Genomic DNA, 26172 nt, shown 5'->3' with positions numbered 1-26172 from the left:
TGATGTGAGCTCACTGATTTAATTGCAGGCAAATACGAGCCTTGATGAGCAATGAAAGGTTGCCTGGCTACTGATGTACAGTGTGGCGTTGCATTTGCATTTTGAATTATGAGTTAAAAGAGGGGAAATAGGATTCATAATAAAAGCTAAAGGGGCTCTAAGAGCAGATAAGTGAGATGGCTAATTACCTTTTCTCTCTCTCTTCTTGTCTGTAAATCAACTGTTTTAATCTTTGGAAATGAATTGTGATGGCAATAAACATGGAGGACTGTGAGAAATGTACAGTGGTCTGTTGGTGTATGCAGAGTTGCACTGGTGAGGTGTGTTTAGCTGCCACCTGCTGGTGTGTCACGGCCTTGTCTTGTGTTTAAATGTAATGTTTAATATAGAAAGGGGTTTGTGATATGCCTTACATCAAACTTCCTGAATTGTTTTTTTGTGTATCAACTTATGATGTTATTTTCCTTATTTTCCTTTGTTTTGTGTATTTTCACGTGTTGACTGTCTCTAGTGTGAGGCGTCTGCCTGTTGGTGGTAAATTGTAAAGCCTGGCCTGGATCTCAGTTTATTGCAGTTTCTCTTATTGCTTTTTTCTCTCTGATGCTAGTGGAACAGGCACTGAGAACTAAGACGCTGATGTTGGCACACAAATGTCCTATTTCAAGAACGATGTCTTAAAGCAACAATAACATCTCTGGGATTTTCTTTCTAGAACTACTATAATACTGAAGTATACTGACAATACTTTTGTATAATTAATATTAAATTAAAAAGGGCCTCAAGGTGGATCCCGCATCTTTGCCTAAACGTGAGGCCCTGTCTTGTAGAGGGGTCCTATATCAAAATGTTTTAAGATCTTTAGTATTCGATATTTGATTTTGATTGTAATTTTAATATAATTTTCTGCACATTGCTAAATAAATTAGTTTAAACAAAATACCTCGACGCAAAGAGAGAAAACGCAGAAAGAATGCAAATTTTTTGCCCCCAGGCTTGCTAGTTGGTCATATGGCCATGGGTCTATAAGGTTAAAAGATATGTTCTTATGTTCCTTTGATTGGATAAAATCACACATAGGTTTATAAGTTTGGAACAGGGGTAGGGAAAAATCTGCTTTATACATTGACAAGAAGTCCACACACTGAGTTTTACAAGCTCTAAGGCATTTATTGATACAAGATTTTAAATATGCGCACTATACGGTTTATACACAGAAGAAAACACTTTACCTTTAATTGGATGATAACAAACAAAAATCACCCGTAAGCCAAAGTTAACAACTACTATATACACAGAATCACACATATGCACATGTTCTGGTCAAAACACTGAATTAAATAAAATGTATAAAATAACACTGTGCAGACCAGTTGGGAATTTTAATCCCAGAGTCATCATAGAGAATTAACATGTTCTGTCTCTCTCCTCTCTCATTTTAGCGGTGTCAAACCTGGATATAGAGAGCAAGCTGTCACTTCACTATCAGGCTCCATGGCACCAGCAACACAACGTGTTTCATCCTTGCACCCGACCACCATGTCTGGAGGAGCTGCACAGAAATGCTCAGCTCAGTCTCAGAGCCCTGCACCGAGGTGAGAGAGGCTGATCCAGTCTGCACACTTGCATTATGTTGTGTACAAATTACATGGATTGTGAGTTCTCGTGTGTGTTTGGGTTTCACAGACGAACAGCGCCACCGCTCCACAAGTCGGGAGAGAAACAGGGTGACCATCTCTATCTCAGTGGCTCCCCCTATGCCCACCTTCCCCTCACCACACTCCATCCGCAGGCAACAAAGGAGTCGCCTGGCACGAGCGGTAAGGATGATGCACAGTGCACAAGTGAAAATATGATATATCTCACAATCAAGCAATCCAGAAATGGTTTACTTTAAAGAGCTAAGACTATATAATGTGATTGTATTTCTTATCAAGCAGTTCACACTTGTAGGACAATAAATTCTGGGTTTACGTGACTTAAGTTAACTTTAAACACAGTCACCACTGAACAACTGGCTGAACTGTCAGTTTGCCTTGTACATGTTGAGTGAGATATGGGATAGTGAGGAAGACATTAAAGACACATTCAGTAGAACATCAAAGAAACACATTTTCCATTTTTCGTATGCTTATTGACACCTTTGATTCTTATTAAATATGTATTACAATAAACTGACACAATGTCTCATTCTGATGTTGCCATGCAGCAAGAGAGAGCAGAGAGGGAGCGAGAGTTAGACTATCAACCCAGGAAGGTAAAACAGAAATTTGTCTGTGTGTTCATGCCCGTTAATGTAGACACCTGCTGTAAGATTTGTGTTATATCAACCTGTGTGTACAGATACTGCTGTGTGTCTAGGGACTCCTGTAACATCGCACTACAGTACTACATTAGATTCCAGAAAAAAAAAAAGTTTTTTCTCTTTTATAATGTGGTTGTATTGGCACCTGTTTACCATATATTGGTATACATTATAGGTATCTTCTGTTTAGTACTTTACTATACTAACTTTACCTTCATTTCTTTCTTTTTGAATCTCTTGAAGGAGAGGACCGTGAGAGAAACAGAGATCCAGACCATACAGAGAAAAGTAAGAAAATTCACTGACACGTGGTCAGAAAATTAAAAAAAATCGTCTCTAATTTCATAGTTAAAAGACTTCCCCAATTGTACCTGTGTTTGCACACTCAACAGTAATTGTTTGTATGTGTGTGTGTGTTTTCCTGCTACCACAGGAGAGGCCAGGGAGAGAAGCAGATATTCAAACGATCCAAAGAAAGGTAAGAAAGATGTTTAAGTGACGAACTATCAACTATACCAGACTTCTACTGCCATAAAGTTTAACTCAGGTTTTCCTTAATGTAGTGAATGAAAGACAGGCTAAATGAGGGCAAGATTTTTACAAAAACATCAACAAAAAAAAGTTTTAAGATATGAGGTGACAAATAGGACTGTGTGATTTTGTCTCATTCATCCTTCACCTTTTGACCTTTCCTTTAATCTCTTTATTTAAAATTATTTAATCTTTTGGATTACTCATGTCATGTCATCTGTTCTTTTGTTTTTCTTTTGTTGTATTTTGTGTTCATAGTTTGAGTGCTTTTACTCACTTCACCCTATTGAAGGTTGCATCTTCATTCCATGGAGTAGAAAGGTATCAAGCATTTGTGTTGTATTAACTTTCTGTTTATCCTCTAATTACATTAGTTGTTCAGTAGTTCATTTTGTATTTACTTCCTGATAGCCTCACTTTACACTACCTTTGGTATTGTTTTTGCCATTAAAAATCTACCGATGTCAGAGAAATAGTAAAATAGTGGCTGCTTCATGCTACACATCGCCACTGTAAATAATTTATTTTAGTCTGTCCAACTAAGTAATTTATGTATTAAATCTGTAGGACTGTATCAGCACCTACCATGTATATAACGTTGCTGCTGCCTGTTTATTCCAGGCTACCTCGACAGGGGAAGGTGAAGGTGGTGAGGTCCTGGGGGGCCACAGAGCCAAGGCCTCAGCCCCCAATGCCCCCTCGACCCAGGATAAACAGACGAACTGGTCCAAGGAAAACCTCCCACCATCAGATCAGAAGACGACTGCTGATTCTCACGCCATCTCCTCCTGTATCATCCCCATCAATGTCACAGGTGAGACAAAGAAGAAAAATAGGAAAATTAAGAAAGAGCAAGGTTGGCCCTAGTGAGGATCAAACCAGGAACCTTCTTATTGTGAGGCAACAGTGCTAACAAACGATGAAACAGCAACTGTTCCCAAATCAGGAATCAAACCCAGACTGCCTGCATGAAAACCAGGAATCCTAACCATATATGAGAATGAGCAGCAAGATAAGATTATTCGAAATAAACAACATAGCAAGCATTGTTAACCTCTACTGTATTAAATAGTCTATATATTGTGTGTGTATATATATATATATATATATATATATATATATATATATATATATATATATATAGTATATATATTACACTTTAGCTTTTTATATGGCTTATGGCTTCTGTGTTGTTATTGCAGGAGTTGGGTTTGACAGGGAAGCAAGTGCTCGTTGCTCTCTAGTCCATTCCCAGTCAGTTCTTCAGAGGAGAAGGAAGCTGAGGAGGAGGAAGACTATCACAGGAATACCCAAAAGAGTACAACACGACATGGGTATGTTATAGAGCACACCTGCTCATTGGTGGAAAATTTAGGGTTATTATACTGTATGGGACTTCATTTTGTAGGGTTGGAAAGTTGCTATTGGTTTTATTAATATTTCACCAATTTAATTGCTAAGAACCGGGGATGAGGTTACCTTGCTAATAGAGCCATGGGTCCATGAGGGCAAGCTAAATGAGCAGCAACAATCATATGCAGACAAAAATACAGTCCACTAAAACTGTTACCCAAACTGTATTAGCTACTTGTGAGCTACCTCCTGGTTCAACTTTGACCTATTTACCTGTAGTTACGCATGCATGCAGGTCTATAATGCAATGGACAATTGTCATGTACATTTCAGACGCTTTCACCTTTGTTTTTGCATATAAGTAATATGGTTTTAGTAAAATGGCTTAGCTGTGGATTTGTTTACAATTTGATCATGAATCAAATTCTCAGCAATAAAGCTATTGTGTAAAATGTTACCCTTCTCTGTAGGACTAAAGACCAAAACTACAAAAATAAGATTATGTCGTAAAAAAAAAAAAAAAAAAAACAACACAGAATGTTCCTTTAAGCCATGTTGTTTTGTGATTCCCCATCCAATATGGAGACCATGTTTGGCTATCTTTTTTTTTATATCCTCTGAAGAAAAGGTTTGTACATGATATTTTGGACTCTCAACATGCTTTGTCTCCTTGCATTCAGACTCAGATGAATCACCCGTAGCAAGAGAGCGCACAGTGATCATCCATGCCAACCCGCACCAACTATCTCTCTGTCAGGAAGACCTCTCAATCAGTGGTCGCCTCCATCACACTCGTGACTCTGGCTGCCAGACAGATGATTTCCTTATAGCATGTAAGTTTCTGAGAATGGACGGCAGAATGGAAGTATATTTGGTTCTCTATTGCAGTTCCTTTTAGTCTCTCAGGCTCCCATACTGTATCTGTGCTACAGACTAGGACATGGAGTTTGCTTAAGTCATTCCTGCTATAAATTAAATTACAAATTGTTTGACTTTGTAGTTATTGCTGTGATGATTTGTAGGATGATGTTTGGATCTACACCTTCTCAGATAGCTCCCATTGCTAAGTTTGAACGGAACAACCATCTGAAGGCTGCCAATAATATCAAACCAATATACTTTCATTTTCAAACCAGATCCATCAAACTGGATGGAATTCAAATTATTTATTTATGGTAACTTGGTGTAGTCCATATGGTTGACATCCATGTGAATTAAGAAATGTCTCCCTCCGTTCCACTTTCTCTCTTCCCCTCTTCAGGTACAGCTGCTCCCTCCAGAAGGCGCATCAGAGCTCAACGTGGCCATCAGGGAATCCCTGCCTCTCTGTCCCATTCAACAGGCAACATTTCTTCCCTGGGTGACCAGTCAGACTCCACATACACCAGTGCTGCAGCCCACGGTGGCCGCTTGCGATCTCGTAGCCTACCGCGAGAGGGTGGACGTCTGATGGACAGTGACGAGGATGACGATGACAATTATGATGATGATGACGAAGACGAGGAGTTGTCACCATATGAAGCAGAGGACTTTATTCCACCTGGCCCTAGTCCAAGAATGAAGATGATGATGATGAAGGAGGAAGAAGAGAGCACAGATGACCAGGCAGCCCCTGAGCCACTGCAACTTGGAAGCCTAAAAAGGTTGCAGCGATCTGGGGAAAGAGACAGAGGGGTTGGAGGAGGAGGGAGCCCAGAGCATAGCTGGATGGAGAGGGGCCGTTCTCGCTTGCCCCGCAAGGCTGACATGGGCAGCTGTGAGATCTCATCGAGTTCAGATACTTTCAGCAGCCCTATTCACTCTGTGTCTACAACAGGAGTTCTAGGCAGCCATGTGGACCACAAGGAGGACCACCAGTCATCGAGCGGGAACTGGAGTGGTTCCAGCTCCACCTGCCCCTCTCAGACATCTGAAACCATCCCCCCGCCCTCTTCTCCACCACTGACAGGCTCATCTCACTGCGACTCAGAGCTGTCACTCAACACTGTGCCCAATGCCATTGATGAGGGATTCTCCCTGGATCCATCATACCACTCTGACCTCAGACCCCAGGGCCAGGGTCACAGGTCAAGCTCGTTCACATCCTCAGCCACAGACCAGTTAGACGATGCAGGGGTCAGTACGGCCAGTGACGGGGAGTGGACATACCCTCCAGATCAAGACCCTGACCAGACCCAAAACCTGAGCCAGAGCCATGGGTTAGCCCAGGAGTACAGCTCCAAACAAGGTCTAGAAGACCAAACCTGTTTCAGTGACAACAAGACCAGCAACACTGAAAAAGAGCCTGGCTCTCATTACCCATCTGATACAGAGGGTTTTTACTCCTCTTCTGTGCATTTTGGGGAGTGTAATCAGAGTTACAGAGGATACATGTATAACTATGCAGACCCAGGGCCTGACTGTGGCCAATCCAACACTGTGGCAGCACCACTATCCCATGGAGTTTACCCCCAGCCCTCAGCTGGCTTCAGAGCAGGCACTATGACCCTTGGGAGGACATTTCGTCCGCTGAGGAAACCAAAAGTCAAACCTCCACCACCCAAACGGACCTCCTCGCTGAAGGAAAACAGTAGTAGTGTTGATGTTGGAACGGACACACAGGCAGATCAGGATCAACCAAAGACGGTCAGTGAACAAGAGCTTACCTTGTCTTCCACAGATATGAAGCTGGAACTGGAGCTAGAGCTTGGAGGTGCTCCAGAACCATTACAGACATCTTGTCTAGTGGCAGAGCCTTTGGGAACTTGGGGAATGGGACTAGGTGAAACCGTGGACATAGTAGAGCCCATGTCCTTCAGCTCTGCAGATACACACTCGTTTAAGGATGAAGGTGCTGTGCAATCTGACTATGCAGACCTGTGGCTTCACAACACTGAGCTGAAGTCCAACAATGGTGAGTACACATCCATGTCCAACTCAAGCACAGCCACAGGCACTACTGTCATGGAGTGTATCAAGTCACCAGACAGCTCTTCCTCCTCCACAGAAACCCAAACCCAGGCCCATGCCCAGGCTCCAGAGACCAGGGCATCAAGTCCACCTCTCCCACCTGGAGACTTCAAACTTGGGTCACCTGAGAAGCTGGCTGGCCTGGCCTCACCATCAAGTGGCTATTCCAGCCAATCAGAGACTCCAACGTCAACCTTGCCCTCATCTTCGGCAGCGTTCTTCCCAGGACCTCTGTCGCCCTCAACTGGCAAGAGAAAGCCCAAAGTGCCCGAAAGGAAGTCTTCTCTCTCTTCCCTGCAGCACTTCCCCAGAGATGGAGCTTCCATTTCCTCTGTCTATAAGAGAGATCCAGACTTCCCACCCCCACCTTCTCAACTTGATCTCAATGTTCTTCATGGTGGTTATGTCAGACACACGCTATCCCACCGGACGCACCACATGCACACGCTCCACCACAGCAAACACAGAGTTGCAAATGTTTTAGCCACTGGAACAAAGTTGTTGGTCCCTGAGGCATCAAATACCAACCCACCACCAGGTTTAAACTCTGCTCCAACGATTCCCAGCGCCAATCTGTTGCCGATAACTCCATCTGCTCTTCGTTCAGTGCAGCTCCATTCTGTTAGCCAATCTACAGAAAGTGCTACCACTATAGACCAGGAAACAGCAAGTGGAGCAGAGACCGCTACAAGACCCAAATGTCCTCCTAGTGGTTCTACTCTGGCTCCACCACCTATAAACATTAGGCCTCTCCCTCCTCGCAGACCACCTCCAAGACCCCCAGCGCATGACCACACCTCCTCTCCTGAACATTTGCAACCACCTCCCCCTGGCCGCCACCCTGATGGGCCTCCATCCTATGAAAGCCTGTTACTCAGACAGGACCGCTATGGACCTGGAACCTTCTGGGCTATGACGGCCTTCAGAACCCGGATGGACCCGTCATCAGAACTCTCTGACGACAGCTCACCCTTGCATCGGCCCGTGCCACGTGCTCCCCACCCTTCGCCTGTGGATCTACACACACATATCCACTCACACACAGAGTTCAGAGGGCTCACACACTCAGCCCATGCACACCCTGAGTTTAGGGTTTTGGGAGAGCGCTCGTTCTCACAGGACGATGATGATGATGACGAGGAGGAGGAGGAAGAAGAAGAGCAGGTGAAAGAGCCGCCGAGGGCTGCATGTTCCAGAGGAGGCATGCGATTGGATCACCCTCCACCCCCAGCATATGAGTTTGCTGGGGGATCCCACTCAGACTCAGGGCCCTGGGCTAGTCCAGTCAAAGTGCCTGGTACCACAATGGAGACATCGCATCCTTACCTAATCAGCGATGCAAGGAAAGGAGGACAAGAAGAGCAGGAAGAAGAGGAGGAAGTGACATCAGGTGCTACCAGAAGTGCCCATCAGCAGCAGCTACAGGAGGGCAAAGATGACTCCACCACTCCTGACACTGAGGATTACTTCAGTAAAGGTAAGCTTTTAAACTAAATTCAATTGGCAGAAGTAGTACTCTTTTGTAAAGATTACAGGAAACAACACAGCAACATGCAACAGCAATAACTGGTTAATCACATAGTAACCTTTAATCGTAAACAGAGGGCAAGGTTCAAAGGACGGTTATTTCACAGATTGTATACTAAATGATCAGACAACCAGATGACATGTGATAGGGATGTTGTGTGATGCAGATTCCACACCGAGTGATAATTCGCTCTCCCCTCTGATGGATGACACCAAAGTGGATGATGACATTATTCTCACATCACCCAACAAGACCCGTACAACTGAGGACCTGTTTGCCATGATACACAGGTGCTGTAATTTTTGCATTTGTGGTCAATCTGTTTGATTCTCTATCTACAGTGTCTATGTACAGCATGTACTGTATATCAATTTATCAAATGTGAGAGATGATCCAGCCACTTCAAAGTATTTTTTTTATTTGTGTTTATGTCATTTTGTCTATCCCTGTATCTATTCATCCACTGCCTAAATCTTAATTGGGACTATACTGTGATTTCTTCATTTAGATCCAAGAGAAAGGTCCTGGGCCGTAAAGATTCAGGAGACTTAAACGTGAAGTCTCGTCTCTGCCCTACAGCACCAGTGACCCTTGTCTCCGCCGTCATTATCCCACCAGCCCCTCCTATCAACATCCCAGCTCCCTTAGCCACTGCTGCTGGGTCACAACGAGCCCCTGTGCCAATCTACCGCAGCGCCAAGAAATCCAGCACGTCCAATGAGGAGTTTAAACTCCTGTTGCTAAAGAAAGGTAGCAGGTCTGATTCCAGCTACCGCATGTCAGCTACAGAGATTCTGAAGAGCCCTATCACCCCTAAAACCCCAGGGGAGTCCCTTCAGGAAGGGCCTATTAGACAGGCTGAGGAGCCATTCTCTACACTCCAAGAGCCCCCCATTTCTGGCCTGGATCCAATCCAGATACCAGGCCTTTTTCCCAGGGCCAACTCTGAGAGTTTCACCCCCAAAATCCTGCCTATGTCAGCTGCATCTCGACAGGGACGTTCTCGGATCCCCCCTGTAGCCAACAGCAGTCGCTACAGTACACGTAGCCGCCTCTACACAGCCCCCATGCAAGCCATTTCCGAAGGGGAGACAGAGAACTCAGATGGGAGCCCCCATGATGACAGATCATCCTAAAAACACCTGATGAGAGATGTCCTCTGTTCTTAGCTGTGTCCTACATTTGAAATGGCCCCTTCTACTTTTCTAATCTTGGATAAGTGTGTCATCAAGGCCAATAGTGTAATTCTTCAGATACACAAAATCTGACTGTTGCTAAACAGCACCCAGTTTTGGATCTAATAATATATTTAAGGGTATCAGAGTGTTGTGAGATGCTGAATCATAAAGGGATGATTATGAAGACTGAATACCTAAATACTGTATTATCAAAAGAATAGCTCCCTCATAGTTAAAGGAGCAACACTTAAGACCTATTTTGATTGAACTGTCTTTTTTTTAACTAAAAAAACAGTCCCAAATGTTTGGTTGATTATGATGAGAAAATAAATTTTGTGGAGTACAGACAACGTGCGTGTGCATGAACAAGCACATGAAACATCCACTGATATTTCTACTTCTTGTGTTTTGAATGGTGTGAGTGCGTGTGTGTCGCTGAGGAACTGCTTTCATATTAAAATTAAAAATTCTTATGAAATTTAATATTCTTTCAACTTCTGGTGCCCAAAGCATTGACCAGACTTTCCAGAGTCCATACTCAATATTCCTGCCAACAAGCAAGGGTTGTTTCATTGTGGAAGTTACTAACAACACAGCACCAACTTATCTATTATATTTCCATCTGCAGACCTGGCATAGAAAGTATATCACACAGAGCCAATCATATATTTCTTCACATTAATTATATCCAAAAAGATAACATAATGCATGTATTTTTGTAAAACTGCACCTCAGAACATGATGATAAAGTTTCACCATGTTGCATGACCCTATATGGAAACATCCCCCAGATCCTGGTTTCTGTTGACATTTTTGTGGTTCCTTTGTATTATAAGAATAGTTAATCTTTCACTGTGAAAGGTTTTAGTGACATTTGTACCACATTGCCAGTGATCTAAATTGATTTGTCTTGGACTTGAGTGTCAAACAAGAAGAAGCAAGGGCTTGCACCAAGATGGGGCCCATTTGTCAAAGATACAGGCTAATTTTGGACAATCGCACAGTGGCCTTTCTCTACTAGAGGTGGTTGTAAGCAGGGCATTTATAAGTCCTTGCACATACACATGGACCTGCGCCATGTTCCTCCAGAATTCAGTCACATACTTATTTAAATCCAACCTTAAAAATCTAGTATGTTTAGACTGATAAAAGCTTTTCCAGCGGCTGGCCAGTCTTGCTGTGCTGACTTGAAGTGGAAAAGGTGCATTTGAAAGCGGTTAGATAGATACCATTGAGTGCAGACGGTGAAAATGCTTTAGAGGGTCCTCAATTGGTTTGACTAGAGGTTAATTTGGAAATGTTTCCAAGAACCAACCTCGCTTTTGCACTTCATGATTCTTCAAGAATATTCCTTGAAAAGAAAATATATCTTATAATGAAATTGCATATGTATATTTGTACTGAATATAAAAAGGCATATCTATATAAAACAACAAGCAGAAATTTTATAGGGAATCAACCTGAGTGTAGCAAAGAAGAACAGGTCTCACTGACAACATTACACATGAATCTTAACAATGTACACTGTTCTGCTCTCCTTGTTGCCTCTCCTTCATTTGCACTGACCCAGTAGCATTAGACAGGTGAAAGCTCAACCCAGTGGCTGGTGTACACCATTTTGTCTTACCCTCCAAACATCATATCACAAAATCTTAAAGAGAGGAGACAAGATGAGGAAAGCACTACATACCACCAATACTTAAAAGTCAGCAATGCATCCCTTGCATTGCTGCAGCCTTTTCTATCCAACACCGGGGTAGAGTATGCCGTAAAATCTTTCTCATCCTTCCAATAAATGTTACACATGTAGAGTATCCAGTGTCTTACATAAGCAAACTATCATCAATGGAAACTTTGAACTCTCACCTGCCTACCACAGCAAATACAACACATATACTTCTTACATTCAGAGACCGCACTTCAGTAGAAACCATTCACTGTATTCTGTGAATACCTCAGCAAGCATATTACTGTTTTATTGTAAATGCTATAGATAGATAGATAGATAGATAGATAGATAGATAGATAGATAGATAGATAGATAGATAGATAGATAGATAGATAGATAGATAGATAGATAGATAGATAGATAGATAGATAGATAGATAGATAGATAGATAGATAACAAAACCACAACTCTTTGATACTCAGCGAATTTGAATTGCAGAACTGACACTGTGTAAGATGGAGAGAGTAAAAAGCTGTGAAATGATTATTAGAATTTTACATTCATCATACCCATATTGCTGAAGCGCACTTGTTCCTATTCATTGTTTTGTTTGTTGTGTTTTCTATCGCATGCAATAAGTAAAGAAAAAAAGAAGAAGAGAAAAGGACACCACCATATCATTATTTTTATCGGAGGGATGTCTCCATATCACGAAAAAAGATTTTGTATTTTCTGTTCAAATGTCAAGTTCAATAGTGTGTTCTATAGATGTACAAACTGTCTGGCTAATTCTGTTCTGTATAGTCGTGATCACAAACAGGGGTTTATCTTGTACTGTATATCTACTCACTGGACAATCATACATATAAGAGACTGTAAAGAAAATGATATAGAATCTGTTGGGATGGAGAATCTGAACACTCTTGGTGCTGGGTCCTATTCTTGCTGGAGCTGTGGAAGTTAGGAATGAGAGAAATATTTTCCAGGAGAAAACGCTGATTTAGTTTAAAGTGCATATCTGGATAAGCCGCTTTGGATAAAATGTACTAATAAAAAAAAAACATAGAAATGGAAAAAAATATCCATTCATAGACCCAAAAACTAGTTTGATTTGATCAGAAAGTCAGTGTCTTTACTTTTGACTCATTGCAGAATTTTTTGATTCCCACAAAACATTATTACTGGAAAATAATCAAATCTGTAGGGTTGATGCAGTATTACATGAAAAATGCAATGTGACTCTGTGAAATACCATTCAAAAGTGTAAAAGAAAAAATACTCAGAGTATTTTTTGTGTGATTTTTCCGTACTGTACCAGGCATTGATGCTATAGAGGTATTTTAAGACTGTTTCCTTTATTTTTAAAAGCAGTGGATAAATGATTGACTGACACAATTTGATTAGAAGACAAACTGTGAGGTTGCCATGCAGACTCTAGTTTAGCACTTATTTAGCCCTCTCAAACCTCAGTCCTCAACAACTTCGGAATACAACAAAACAAGAATCTATAACCTTTATAGATTCTTTGTCCCAACCTGTTTTTAAATGTCTGCACGCAATTATGCCCAAAAGGGAAGTGTGACAACACCCACTGGATATTTTTCTCAAATGTGTACAGTATGGAATAACACTAAACAGACTTTAAAATATGTGACAGAGAACAGAAAAAAATACAGACATTAATACAGACACAGTGTGTCACACACATCTATTTAAAAGAGGCTCCATGTTTAAAACTAGCTAGGACTTAACAGATTTGAATCACTTTTGTATTTTTGTATAAACCTGTAAATAAGTTTTTAAAGAAAAAAATGTTTCAAATTCTTTCTTTTGTAAAATAAATCAATAAAATAATAAAAACAAAAAAGTTTTTTTTTCAAAGTTTACATGATTATTTCCAAGCCTTTGTATATTTTGGAGCTGTGCAACACCTTCAGTCTTGTATTTATTTTTTGGGGGGTTATAACATTGTGAAAATTCCATTATTCTATATCTAATTCATTTTAACAGCTCATCAGGCTGCTTAGTAACTGTGCATAGAAAAAAAGACAATAAATGTGATTGCGTTGAAACGGAAGGCCTTTTGTGTGACACTTCATTTCCTCCCCATCAGAACCAAATGCACTGAAGTGATCTCTCCACTAGATGGCAGTGTTTTAATGTTGTCAAGTTTCAGTCTCAACTACAGTATTTCTCCTTGAACTGAAGCTACTGGTCTGATCCTGTCTCCAAAGGATCCTGTATTTAACAAAATTCATCTCAGATTCATTCTGGTTGAACTGATAAATACAGTCAACAGAAAAACACTGCATTCTCATAATTATGACTTCTAAACAAGGCAGTAGGCTTGGGTCAAGTGAGACTAAATGAGGAGCTGAGACTGGACTTCAGACTTAACTGCTCTGGGACTTAACTTCCTTGCGACTTGACTCACTAAAACTTAAAGTGACTGGAGAGCAAAAACATTCAGATCTCAAGTTCTGAGCTGGTAAAATCTTAAAATAAAAGGGCCTAACAGCATCTTGAATATTTAATTACTAGAGTGACTTTGTAACATAGACCGACTTTGTGACATCAGTCGAGGGACTACAGATGAAAAATAGTGTCTTGGCTAACTCTCAATTGTAATCAGAGACCAAAGGCCTACACGTCTTGCAACTGACTTGCATTTTGCAAAGACTTGTGACTTGACTTCAGACTTTCTTTGACAAGGCTTGAGACTTGACTTGGACTGCATCAACAAACTTCAAAACAAAAACCAGTACCTTAACTCAAGGTCCATGTAAGCCTACTAGCTTTTCCCAGGGCTTTCAACTGCATCTGCCGGTCTTCCTTCTGTTTAGTTTAATACTTTGATTATGTGATGACAACTGAGCTGTCTTGTTGACAATTCAGCAAAAACCACTCACCAAGGAAGACTGGGAAATGCAGTTGAAAGCTCCAGATAAAGCGAGCAAGTGGACCTTGAATGAAGATTATTATTACTGTTTCCAAGGTCTGTAATGAACTTAAAAGCAGCTCTGCTTGCTTCTAAATCTCATAAAAACCCAGTGTGCTCTCCAGGACAATCAGCCATAACCCTTGGCAACAGACCATAGACTGTAAGCTGTCTCCTAGCAACAGTAACCAGCAGACTGACTTAACGTTGATGTAACTAACTAGTGTCCGTGTTTAAGGGTTTGTTGTGTGTACGGTAGACTTACTGTGGTGGGAGCCTAAAACTTGGGGATGAGATGTCTTTGAAACTGCTCACTGCTCTCCGTTTATAACACAGCGAAACATAACGCTAACCGTTAGCCTCTCTAGTTAGCTAAAACTCCAGGTGCCCTTTCTTAACGAACTCGACTTTTACATAAACTAATGACTGAAGTTCCTATTGCTACAATAGTCAGTAGATTGTCATAATTAACATTACAGCATAAAGATGTCGAATTTATGAGATAATGTCATCAAAATTAAACGATACCAGCAGTGGTAGAAAGTAAACTTTTTGGGGTGCTTTTAACTATAGGCAATTTGAGTATTTCCATTTTCTGCTACTTTATACTTCTACTCCACTACAGTTCAGAGGCAAATCTTGTACTTTTTACTCCACTACCTTTATTTGATAACTTAAATTACTAGTTACTTTGCAGATTCAGATTAATATAATCAATAAATCAATTATGATGTATTATTATAGGTTAACATAAGACTAACATAAGGGAAATTATTAAGCTACCCAGCATTATATAAAGTAACTAAAATTAGCAGCACCTTTACCAGCTCAACATTAAAATGATGTGCACATTAATGTATCAACATTTATAATCCAATAATATAATATACATTATTCTAAAATGGAATCAAAGTTCTGCATGATGAGTGCTTTTAGTTTTGGTACTTTAGGTATATTTTGATGTTTAATCTTTTGTACTTTTTAATTTTGAATGCATGACTTTTAGATGTAACCGAGTATTTTTACACTGTGGCTAGTGAATGCTATTTTATCCAAGGGTACTTGTCTGTTTTTCTAACGTCACACTTAATTTAATCCAGACTGGAGCAATCCCATTTTAAAGCAAAAAGGTAAGACTAATATCTCACCTACAGATACTCATTCAAAGGCATTTCATTTTAAGTAGATTGCCTACTTTTGAACTATTACCAGTTCATATTAAATTAACTAGCTATCCAAGCTGGCCCAGACCCTCATGGCACAGAGGTGGCACTGGTTTCTAAAGCTACACATACTATTTATTTAACATTGTTTATCACATACATGATTGTAAGCATGTGGTGGGGTAATAGAGGTTTCAGCAGGGAGCACTATGCTGTGATTGTAGCTTGCTTCACATCCAGGAAACAGCATATTCCATTCCTAAAGAATCTGCAAGAGGAGTCATAATTAGCCTGTTTATCCTGAGAGCTGCTGGCGAGCTATTTGAACTGGCTGATCTTTTGAACAATGATTCCTATTGGACTGTCATTTTCCTTAAGTAAGACATCCATGGTACTTTGACCCCCAACCCCCATTCCCTCCAACACACACACAACCCACCAAACCTAAAATGATGTTAACCTCAGCCAGAGCTCTTGAATCTTTTTGGGTGTTGCATTTATGTATTAATTTTCTTTTACCCCTTATACCTTTCTTATCTTTATTTTCTCTCTCCTTGTCCCCCAGTTATGTAGGAATCAATTTGATGGGCCAGTGGTTCACAACCTGGGGGCTGGAACCCCGAGGGGTCACGAGATGATTAACAAGACAGGGGAGCAGAAAAATGCTTCTATGCAACACAAAATTAAATTTCTTCTAAACTTTTTTTCATTATGAATTACTGGATCATTTATTCTATTCAGGCCTCTAAAAACAAACCCAGAAATAAAAACCTCTTTGGTCATTTTGGTCATAACTCATAAACATATGCAACTAATGATGATAGTTAAAAGCACGCATTGCTTCCTTTTAAGGGATCACAAGTCAAAAAGGCTGGGAACCACTGGACTAGGCTATTAAAAAAATGTGTAGTAGCTACCATGGTGGCCTTGGGCTGGGGTCTCAAACACTAAGATGATGTAAACAAATGTTTAATTGTGTGAATGCATATCAAACATATTTAACAAACATCTTTTGTTGAACTTACAGTAAAAAGTCATATATACACATGAAATGCTGCGGAGCGATAGATGACAAGGCATAAAAAATATACATAGTTGGTTATTGTGCACTTCCTCTATGTTGTAGTAATGAACACAAAATGCTAATGATGTAAAACATCTTCTAAGAAACAACCCATACTAAAACCTGAGTTTCACATTAAAGCAAGACGGTTTCAAGTGTCAACTTGTTACCACTACAGGAGAGCAACAGTGTGAAATGCAGCTACAACACACATGATTTGGTTTGAAAATGGTTCTGAAATGTTCAGAAAATTAGTATTTCTGCCACCAAAAACAGATAAATACTTTGAGACATGTGAATAATTACTCAGACACAACATCGTCCTGTAGGTAGTTATTTGATGGTGCACACTAAAACTATTTCAGGCAGAAAGAAATTTGATTACACTTACGCTTGATACAGGTTGATACACTTTGTTACAGTACAAATTTATATCAAAAAACAACCTTTTGGCTTGACTTTATACAAAACAGTTTCTCCATCATGTTCTCCCTCAGGAGTACTTTAACGTTCTGAACAGCACTCAAACTAGACAGTTAATGGCCTTGTCTTTATTTTAATGTCAACACTTACAGTATTCCAGTCATTGTTTGTGTATATCTCTCGTGTGTGTGTGTGTGTGTGTGTGTGTTTGATAGTGTGACTGTCAAAGCATAGTACAATCTTGTAGCCATGTCAGTGCTCAAGCTGAAACCGTTCAGTTTGAATGTCTTCCAGCACATGAAACAGACACAAATAAAAGAGAAATAACTCTTCAGTAACTGATTTTCTAAATCTACAGCCTGCACTGCAGAAAGTGATGAAAGGTTTTCTTCCAAAATACCCATTATTTAAATAAAAGTCTGCCAAACTTATTTTAAGATCTTTGTCAAAAAATACTCAAGTGTTTGAGGACAGGAATCATTTATGTATTGACCGACTTCAGGGAACAAAGACGACTTCTCCAACACTTTGGAGTGAAACCCTTCAGCACCTCGCAATCACGTAACTGGGGCACTCCTGTTGTTTAGTATCTGTTAGTAATAATGCTCTTGACTTCATACATTCACTGGTTTGCATAAACTAAATTTGACAGTGTGTAACAGATGCAGTCATTCAGAAACTTTATTGCATTGTTAGAAATGATGCAGCGAGACGTTCACTGCCAGTACCTGAACTAACTTTCCCAATCTTGAGTGCAGAGCATCCATCCTGAAATTCTGACCAGGGAAAAAATATTTTAACAGCTGGATATCTGAAGAGATAAAGAGCTGGAAAACCTACAGTGTATGTATGTATGTATGTATGTATGTATGTATGTATATGTGTATGTGTGTGTGTGTGTGTGTGGGATTTTATAAGTTATGGCCTCCAGTTGTTCACAATAAGGCAAAAAGACACTAACATGAACACAAATCATGCCTACGCTCAGATATCTGATACTAATTACACTTATGCAAATGCTGAATTAATGTACTGCATATCTGTTTTAATGTGAAAGTAAACTGGTCTGTAAATTAAAAAAAAAAATCAATTTGTTCAGATCAGGGCCATAGCCATGATTTTAGTCGTAAGTCCCTTGATGCACACTCAACTATCCTCAAAAAATTTGACCAGAAACAAAAAATATCTCAAATGTTTTTAACTACATGGATTTCTTTTTTACATTTTATTTATTCGGTTAACTGTTCAATTATAATTTCTGTTACTTTTATTTCCTAGCATTACGGCCTAAGCGCTGTTTCAAAACCTTCCCAGAATAAATTTCTATTGATTTATTTATTTCTTGGCCAAAAAGTAGTGAAATTTAAACAGCTTGATTCCAAAAATAATGGAATCAGTTCATAAAATAACCATCATGTGTATGTTTTTATTTGTAAACTCCCTGCAGGTTGCTAAAACCCCCAAATTCACACACCAAAAAAAAACATACAGAGGACTTGACCTCAGTGTCCTCAATGGTAGCCACGACCCTGGTTCAGGTGGATTTACACTGCACTACATCCCTGTAGAATAATACGTGTTTGTGTGTAAGTTTGGTTGCCAGTGAGAAAAGAGAGTGCCTTCATCCTCTATTGTTTGGTCTGTTTCAGCTTCTCGATGTGATGACAAAGTTTGAGGGCCGGGCCCAGCTTCAGTCCCATGTACTTCATAATGACATCACTGCGCAGCAGCATCAGAGCTTTGCCATCAATCTCCTGTAGAGAGAGGAGCGAGCTGTCAGCAGGAGGGCACATTACAAACATTTCCTCTCAGAACAATTCGATCAAAATGACAATGACTTGATTAAGACATTGAACGGTAGAAATTCCAGCCTGATTTTTCTTTGAGCATAGAGACTAAAAGCTCAGAGAGACTTTATTTAACCAGGTGACTGCACGATACAACACAGTGAGTGAAAACCACTGTAGTCTTGTAGTCTGTTGACCTTTAAATGGAACAAAGAAGAAAGTTCAATACTCACATGTTTCCTGAACAGCTCGACGTGCGGGCCGAGAGTTTGGGGATCAGCCTCTTGGACAAACCGTATGACATCATCAACTGACCAGGATGAAGCGTCGTTTCCTGAACCCTCCTTGTCCTGTTTCACATGGTCTGGGCCTGTTGTTGAGCTAGCTGCTGTAGAGTGCGGGGAAGAGAGAAAGGAAAAACAAATCAAACTAATACCAATAATTATCAAATATTTTACCATCTGCTCATGATTTAATGTGTTACAGTCAGATGCTAACAAGGCCTTGGGTCAAAAATGTCTTTGAAATTTGTCAAATTTAGGCCAAATTAAAATCAATAGAAGAAAAAACCCCATGGTAATTAGGAAAAGCTAAACGCCTCCCCCAAACAGCGAATCATACTTATGCATATTACTAAGACTAACTAGCTTCAGACTCCAATACAAGACCAATGCTGTTTCTTTATTTCCATGTCTTCATGGGTTACCAACTGGAGAGGATGCTGCCTTTTTGCTTCAGTCTTTTAGCACATTATTCTGTGTGTAGCAATTGCATTGCCTTATACATGCCCTTTTACAAAATTGTTTTAAAAGTCAGCTGGAAACATAAAAAAGTCAGCCGGAGATATTGTTTTCAACCAACTCATGGAGCTAACGTTAGCTTAATTAGCAAGAAAGCTACAGCTGATAAAATCTGCCAGAGACAGTCGTCATTTCAGCCGGCAAGATCAACGTTTGCTTAACAGGCGTAGCAGTAACTTGGGGGGCATGGCTTAGTGAACGGTCAATTGAAGGATGATGGACTTTTGGGGAAAAGACCACCATCCTCCTCTTGTTCACATCCAGAGTTTTGAGCAGAGGGAAAAGGTTGGGGCGTAATTTAAAATAATACAATCTTAAGATACAAATGTAAGGATATTTGCCAATGTTAAATGTTTTATTTCACAGTTTAATAAACTTTCCCAACAATTAGATAATTTTGCCCTGGTGACTGTGTGTGTGTATTTAACCCTACCCTCCACTCGTCTGTGTGCACACATTGGGCCAAGTTCGGTCGGGTTGGAGCTGACGCGTCGTAGGGGTGGCGGTGTGCTTGTCTGTCCAGGGTAATATTGCCGCTCCTTCTTTGTTGCTCTGTAGTCTGATATGTTGTGAAGGGAGCGGGTGTTGGTAGCAGGATCCTTTGTGGAATCGTCATTGGACAGGCCGTTCTCAGTGTGGGACAGTGGTTCTGTATCAAGAAAGTGTGAAAGAGATACTGTTAGGACAGCGTGATCACATACAGAAAACAGAGAGATGCTGCACTGTACTGGACTATGCACACAGTGACTGACTTATGTAGGAAGAGTCAGGAGGAGATTTACTCAGGAGGAAATGTGTGAGTTCATGAATGATGTATGCTAAAAGGTTTCAAGTAAAAAGCACTTAGAGCACATACCTCTTTAAGGTTGCACAATTCTCTTAACTAGTTATCTTATTAACAGAAAATGTGTACTTTTTTATCTGCATTTAGCTCTAAATCTGCATAAAAATACATACAAAAGTAAAGGTACCAGTTCATAAGAAAGAAGGGGAAAATCCTCACAAACTAGCAAACTAGTAATGTTAAAAAAATAATTTAAAAAAATTCCTGATTCCACAAATGAATCTAGATCCGCACAAAAAACGAACCACCTCGTCCCAAGAACACGATCTAACTTTCTACCAAATTCTATTTGGCTTACAGGAGAAGTGCACAGCACACATAACCACAGTTATGACTGATTGTTTAGAAACAAAGATGCTGTTAACATAAAACTAAAAACAAAATCTTGCAAATTATCACTTCAGATTTAAGATCTATAGACATAACTGCTGAAATATAATTTTGTTGTTGCTATAGAAATGATTTACAATGGAGTATAGTTTAATTTTTACTCCCTTTTTAATATTTTTGCTTCTCACTTCCTCCCGTTACAGTTACTCCATCCACACATTTGCCCACCTGACTTGGTCCTGTTATAGAAGCGTGTGTTGTTGCTGTAGGAGCTGAACGGCTGTGAGCTGAACAGACTGTCACTCTCCAGATGTTGGCACATGTTCTCCAGGAACCGCAGCACAGAAGACGTACTGGAGGCGGAGGGCAGCTTCACGTAGCGGATACCATGCTCTGACCGCACTGGGGGGTACAACACAAACAGCTATTAGTCTGTGTGCTGTATGTACACACACACACACACAGACACACACACGCACACACACTATATACATTCACAGCTAAAGAAAAGCAGCAGATGGCTTAGGGTTAGCACCCTCCCTTTATAAGCACAAACCCACATTTTTAACCCCATCCCACACTGCACTACACCCTCCCACGCAAGCCAAGCCTGCACAAAACCACAAATTAAAACCCCCCTCCTCCCCCAGCCTCACCCATAACCTCCCCAATCCGGTCCCCCAAGGGAGACCCAATCCCAGCATCCCAAACCAGGTTAGACACACATGTCATTTCTGATTACAGACACAGTGCTCACATCAGCTGCTGCCACGGGCATTGTCTTTTATTCCACCTCTCTTCCTCCTCAGACACACACACACACACACACACACACACACACACAACATTCATGACCCATGAGTGTGTGCTTAAACCAATTTCACCTGGCTAATTGCCTATCCCGGCTTTAATGGTGTTTTTCTTTATCTAGCACTACTTTTCAAGAAGTGACTTAAAGGAATAGTTCAACATTTTGGGGAATACACTTATTCGCCAGCAGTTGGTTAGCTTAGCTTAGCATAAAGACTGGAAACAGGAGGAAACAGCAAGACTGGCTCTGTCCAATGGTAACAAAATCTGCCTACCAGCACCTCTAAAGTTTCTCAAATGTGAGGATTTGCTACTTTTATATCATTTCATATTGACTACATTTGGGTTTTGCACTGTTAGACTAAACAAGCAATTTGAAGACGTCACCTTGTTTGCTAACAGTTTCTTTCAGAGGGAATATCCTGTGGTGTTCACTGCATTTACCTCTGATGACCTCTCCTCCTGTGTGGGACTGGCTCTGTAGGAACGACAGCAGCACAGAGGGCTGGTACGTACAGTCCACACAGGCCTGAACAGCCTGCTGAAGAACAGCGTTGACTGGAGCTGGACCAAAGTGGTCCGGGAGCTGCTGTACTAGTTTTCGGTCAAGATGTGGGCCATAGTCACCATGCTTGTTCACATAGACACACACTGGAATGACACAAAGAGAGACTGTTGAATCAAGCTAGAATTCACCACCACAGAGTCGCTGAAACCGACCACATATACATGAGTACACATTCAGGCATCAGACTCAGTTGTATCTGTTTTCCAATTTACCTGTGCAAACTACATTTGAGCCGTTGCTATGGTTGTTGTCTGCTGAGACGTGGCTGGAGTTCAGTCTGGTCTCTGGAGGCGGAGCTGTAACTGCTGGTGCCCCAAGGGATTGCACCACCCGAGGCTTCCTCTGGAGCAAAAAACAAACAAACCCTCTTTCATTAACTTTTTGTAAAAAGGCTGTTAGTTAATGATTTATTAAAGGTGTGTTTTAGCTATTACACTGCTGCACATGTACTGCACTGCAGCACATGAAGCAACTTCTAAAAGCAAAGCTGTTCTCCTCATTTATCGTGAATAAACATCCACAAAAACTGCTCCCTCCCTTAAACGGTCCACCTCTGACCTTGTCTCCTCTTTATCAAAATCATTTCCGCCATAATACATAAACCATAAAATAGCAGAGTCACTGGACCGCAGCATAACAGAACTCTTGTGACATCTCACCTTGCTCCTAGGCTTGGGCCCTCTCTTCTTGTGTGGTCTGGGGGCCAGTTGGGCCTCAGAGCTAGTTCTAGCAGGGCTCTGTGATGCTCCATTTACTGCTGCTGCTGCCGCCGCAGCCTCAGCCGCTGCCTTCAACAAAGCAATAGTCTGGGATTTGGGACGACGACCTCGGACACCCTTGCGCACAGGGAGGGGTGGCAAGGGGTTGGGCAGTCGGTATGAGGTCTGCATGGAGGAGGAGGAGTTGGAAGAGGAGCGACGCGTAGTGAGAGAGGCTGAGGAGGAAGAAACAGGAGCTAGGAGTGCACCAGGGAGGGTAACTGGAAAAAATGGGATACGGGAGGGAGAAAGAGACGAAAAAGATGAAAAGAGAAGAGATGAAAAAATATACTGTTATTCTTCTTGTAATCCACATATTAGATTGCATTGCACTAAAGATCATCAGAGAGGATGATTATATGACATTAATTTGGACATTAAAAGTGTGATACATATTTTAAAGTAAATCAATTCTAAATCTGCAGCACAAAATGTCATCTTGTAAGCACACAAAACATCTTAATTAGATTTGCCCTGTGTCCACACACAGAGGTTTCAAATAAAGACACAGTGTGCAGAGAATCAACTTTGCTGTAGGTTCTTGAGACGAGGCATGGTTTACATTATTAGAAATGTCACATTTCAACGTGCCCTAAAGACAGGATTCATAGTGTTTGCCCAGTTTTTCAAGACAAAAGACAGAGGGGAAAATTAATAACCGAGTGGTCATGCAGGGGAGATTTGTTTTGATTTCTCAGAGTCCTCTGAGATTGGCAGGTCCTTTGTATTTAGCCCCTCCCGCTGAAATCAGAGTCAAAAGTCACAAGTCCCCAGAGACCTGCCTGCTAGACAATTCCTCAAACCTTCTGCTTCCAGCAACACAACAAAAAAAGTGATTATGGTGATAGGATTTAAACTCTTCCATATACAGCACTAGATATTGGATTCTTGAGGCTGATGTTAATTGGAAGATTAAAAAATCTGATAACAATATATCAGCTAATATCCCTTTTTTAACATAAACACATACCATATCGTAATATTTTTATAAGTGATGCTTTGAATTTGGTTATTGAGTTGCGACCAAGATGTGTACTGACTGGGAGAAAAAACAATAATAGCAAGTATAACTGTACATTTCAATCAGTAAACTACTACTGGAAAATTAGTATTAATTAATAAGTAAGAATACAATAAAATATATTTCAGTTAAGATAAAACATAAGTCTCAAACATATAAAGATGCAGCCTATAAAACTTTAAAAAAAATAAAAACTATGATAAACTATACTGAGGTATAATAAACATTAAATGAAGTAGTGTGTGGTGTGAGCAAGCCTGTATTATGAATTATTTTTTAATGGCTAAAATAGCCTGTTGCCAAATCATCTTTATGAATGAATTTATCCCTTAGTTACTAGAACACTTTTGTTTTTGTCTAAGTGATGAAAGCTACAGGAAAGCTTTTTCCAACCACTATTTATATGTCAACAGATTGGAATTATTCAAAAACGCCCTTTCAAAACATGACTTTGGCATTGTACTGCCATTTCTTGTTATGTACCAGTTGACTTACACACAGATACCACTATACTGGATTCATGTATATTTCATGTATTTAAACACCCAATGTAAACACCTCTGAGTGTTACGGTCATTTAAAGGCATTTTATTAGCTTGGGTTTAGATGTGTAAGTTTTAGAGTCCCATGGAGGTCTTTATGCTGATTGTCAAGGCAACATATTTTTTGCATGAAAATTGTCAAATTTGAAAACTTCCCAGGGTGGATGAATACTTTTTATAGGCACTGTATTTGTGATAACAAACAATCAGGTCAGGCTCTATACAGTACACTGGAGTTGAAATCCAGCATCCTGGGACATCCTGGTGTCCTAGGGGATTTGGGACGCTGAACTTGTAATCATAATAACCCAGGTTCAAGTCTAGCTGGAGACTTTTGCTGCATGTCATCCCTCCTCATGCTTTCCTTATTTCCTACTACTGTTTACTATCCAAATAAACGAAAAAAGTCCCCAGAAAATACTAGTAACCTGCTTGAAGGCACTATATGGATCACAGACACCCTCCAACTTAAAGTCTTTGCTCAGAAAAGAAATATTCCAAAATACCAATCAGCTTAGAGGTTAAGATAGAAAGAAAGTGACAATAAAATGTGAAAAAAGGCATTTTGTTATTGTTAGGGAAAAAAACACAAAACAGTGGCACCACCACACCTTCTGTCTTCATTAGCCGTGAGCGTGACTGAGCATGACTCTCTGATATGCTCTCATAATCATCATAGTGGATGTGTGAAAGAAAAAGAGCAAAAATGAGAGTGAAAGAAAGAAAGGGAGGAAAAGAGAAAGATAGCCATCTCCTGTTTCAATATGAACGCATTACTTGGTGAGAGCAGGGGCTTGAGAGTGTATGTGGAAGCTCTCAAGGGGCCATGGCTTTCATTAGAGCCTCCTTGACTGAGGCGATATGGAGAGACTATGGAAGGTTTACAGTATTCTCTGAGGGGCCAGCCGGGGCACCCTGAAAGCTGCTTAATTGGAAAATGAGTGAAAGTGGGCGTAGAATGGAGCAGTGTTTTGTTTCAGAGGGCGAAGGCTCACTCGCTCACCAGGAGCGGTCACACAAAGCGTGCTCACAGAGGCACGGCTATACCAACCTGCACGCACAGTGGCACGCTTATTCACACTGAGCTAGAAGCCATAAGCCCTACAAAGGCAGATCAAAATTTGTTTGCAGGGTACCAGTCAGTATCAGCGGGTTTTAATTCACCGTAGGAAATCTGAGTTGGGGGCCTTCTCTGATCTTTTCCTGTCGTAAAAAAAAGAAAATCTAATCCATTCACATTATGTGACAGCCACCAAAGCAACATGTACCATTCCCACACTGGTGATTAATGTCATATTCTACCGTATTTTAGTTTATCACCACATTTATTTAAAACAGACTAATCACCTCTGCATATTTAACTACAACTTTCAAAGAAAATCTGCTTATAAATTTCATTCCACACTGTCTGACGGTATCATATATATTCTGTAGCAGCTTGTTCAAGCTCTTCATTGAAGCAATATGATGTTTACACTGAGTTAATTATTCAAACCCAAGACTCTGGTGCTTTTAATGGCTGCACCATTTCATCAAATGGATGCATTCAAAATGTCTTGTGTATCATTTTATACATTATTTCTGCAAAATACAGCCATGTACAGACATATTTGGT

At 40.5% G+C, this 26172-nt stretch overlaps 2 protein-coding genes and 1 long non-coding RNA gene across 17 annotated transcripts in view; 1 reads left to right on the top strand and 2 right to left on the bottom strand.

Annotated features, from left to right (window-relative positions):
* nhsb (Nance-Horan syndrome b (congenital cataracts and dental anomalies)) overlaps positions 1 to 13587 on the top strand; it is a 54965-nt gene extending 41378 nt beyond the window's left edge. The window contains exons 2-13 of one of the 4 annotated variants that reach the window (XM_044192377.1): positions 1440 to 1592; positions 1684 to 1817; positions 2207 to 2254; positions 2546 to 2590; positions 2736 to 2780; positions 3092 to 3154; positions 3455 to 3647; positions 4036 to 4167; positions 4867 to 5019; positions 5448 to 8612; positions 8830 to 8953; positions 9172 to 13587. In XM_044192377.1, coding sequence (XP_044048312.1) covers positions 1440 to 1592; positions 1684 to 1817; positions 2207 to 2254; positions 2546 to 2590; positions 2736 to 2780; positions 3092 to 3154; positions 3455 to 3647; positions 4036 to 4167; positions 4867 to 5019; positions 5448 to 8612; positions 8830 to 8953; positions 9172 to 9799 — 4883 coding nt within the window. In that variant the 3' untranslated portion in view covers positions 9800 to 13587. Of the gene's footprint in view, positions 1 to 1439; positions 1593 to 1683; positions 1818 to 2206; positions 2255 to 2545; positions 2591 to 2735; positions 2781 to 3091; positions 3155 to 3454; positions 3648 to 4035; positions 4168 to 4866; positions 5020 to 5447; positions 8613 to 8811; positions 8954 to 9171 lie in introns of all 4 variants that reach the window. The other 3 variants (XM_044192405.1, XM_044192387.1, XM_044192396.1) reach the window with 3 other exon arrangements.
* Positions 1 to 15025, bottom strand: part of LOC122874494 — a 44677-nt gene extending 29652 nt beyond the window's left edge. The window contains exons 1-2 of one of the 3 annotated variants that reach the window (XR_006377622.1): positions 14714 to 15025; positions 3419 to 3621 (exon numbers count right to left, since the gene is read on the bottom strand). This is a non-coding gene — a long non-coding RNA (uncharacterized LOC122874494). The remainder of the gene's footprint in view (positions 1 to 3418; positions 3622 to 14713) is intronic. The other 2 variants (XR_006377621.1, XR_006377620.1) reach the window with 2 other exon arrangements.
* A 1539-nt stretch (positions 15026 to 16564) lies between these two features.
* The window catches only part of scml2 (Scm polycomb group protein like 2), a 29167-nt gene continuing 19559 nt past the window's right edge, over positions 16565 to 26172 (bottom strand). For 9 of the 10 annotated variants that reach the window (XM_044192347.1, XM_044192315.1, XM_044192356.1 and 6 more), the window contains 7 exons: positions 22896 to 23215; positions 22449 to 22578; positions 22113 to 22319; positions 21087 to 21260; positions 20118 to 20333; positions 19118 to 19272; positions 16565 to 18851 (listed from right to left, as the gene is read on the bottom strand). In XM_044192347.1, the coding sequence (XP_044048282.1) occupies positions 18726 to 18851; positions 19118 to 19272; positions 20118 to 20333; positions 21087 to 21260; positions 22113 to 22319; positions 22449 to 22578; positions 22896 to 23215 (1328 nt within the window). In that variant the 3' untranslated portion in view covers positions 16565 to 18725. The remainder of the gene's footprint in view (positions 18852 to 19117; positions 19273 to 20117; positions 20334 to 21086; positions 21261 to 22112; positions 22320 to 22448; positions 22579 to 22895; positions 23216 to 26172) is intronic. The other variant, XM_044192365.1, reaches the window with a different exon arrangement.

Source organism: Siniperca chuatsi, linkage group LG1, assembly GCF_020085105.1.
Source record: "Siniperca chuatsi isolate FFG_IHB_CAS linkage group LG1, ASM2008510v1, whole genome shotgun sequence".
NCBI lineage: Eukaryota > Metazoa > Chordata > Actinopteri > Centrarchiformes > Sinipercidae > Siniperca > Siniperca chuatsi.
Note: the sequence above shows the minus strand (reverse complement) of the source record. Positions and strands in the feature narration are given on the sequence as shown.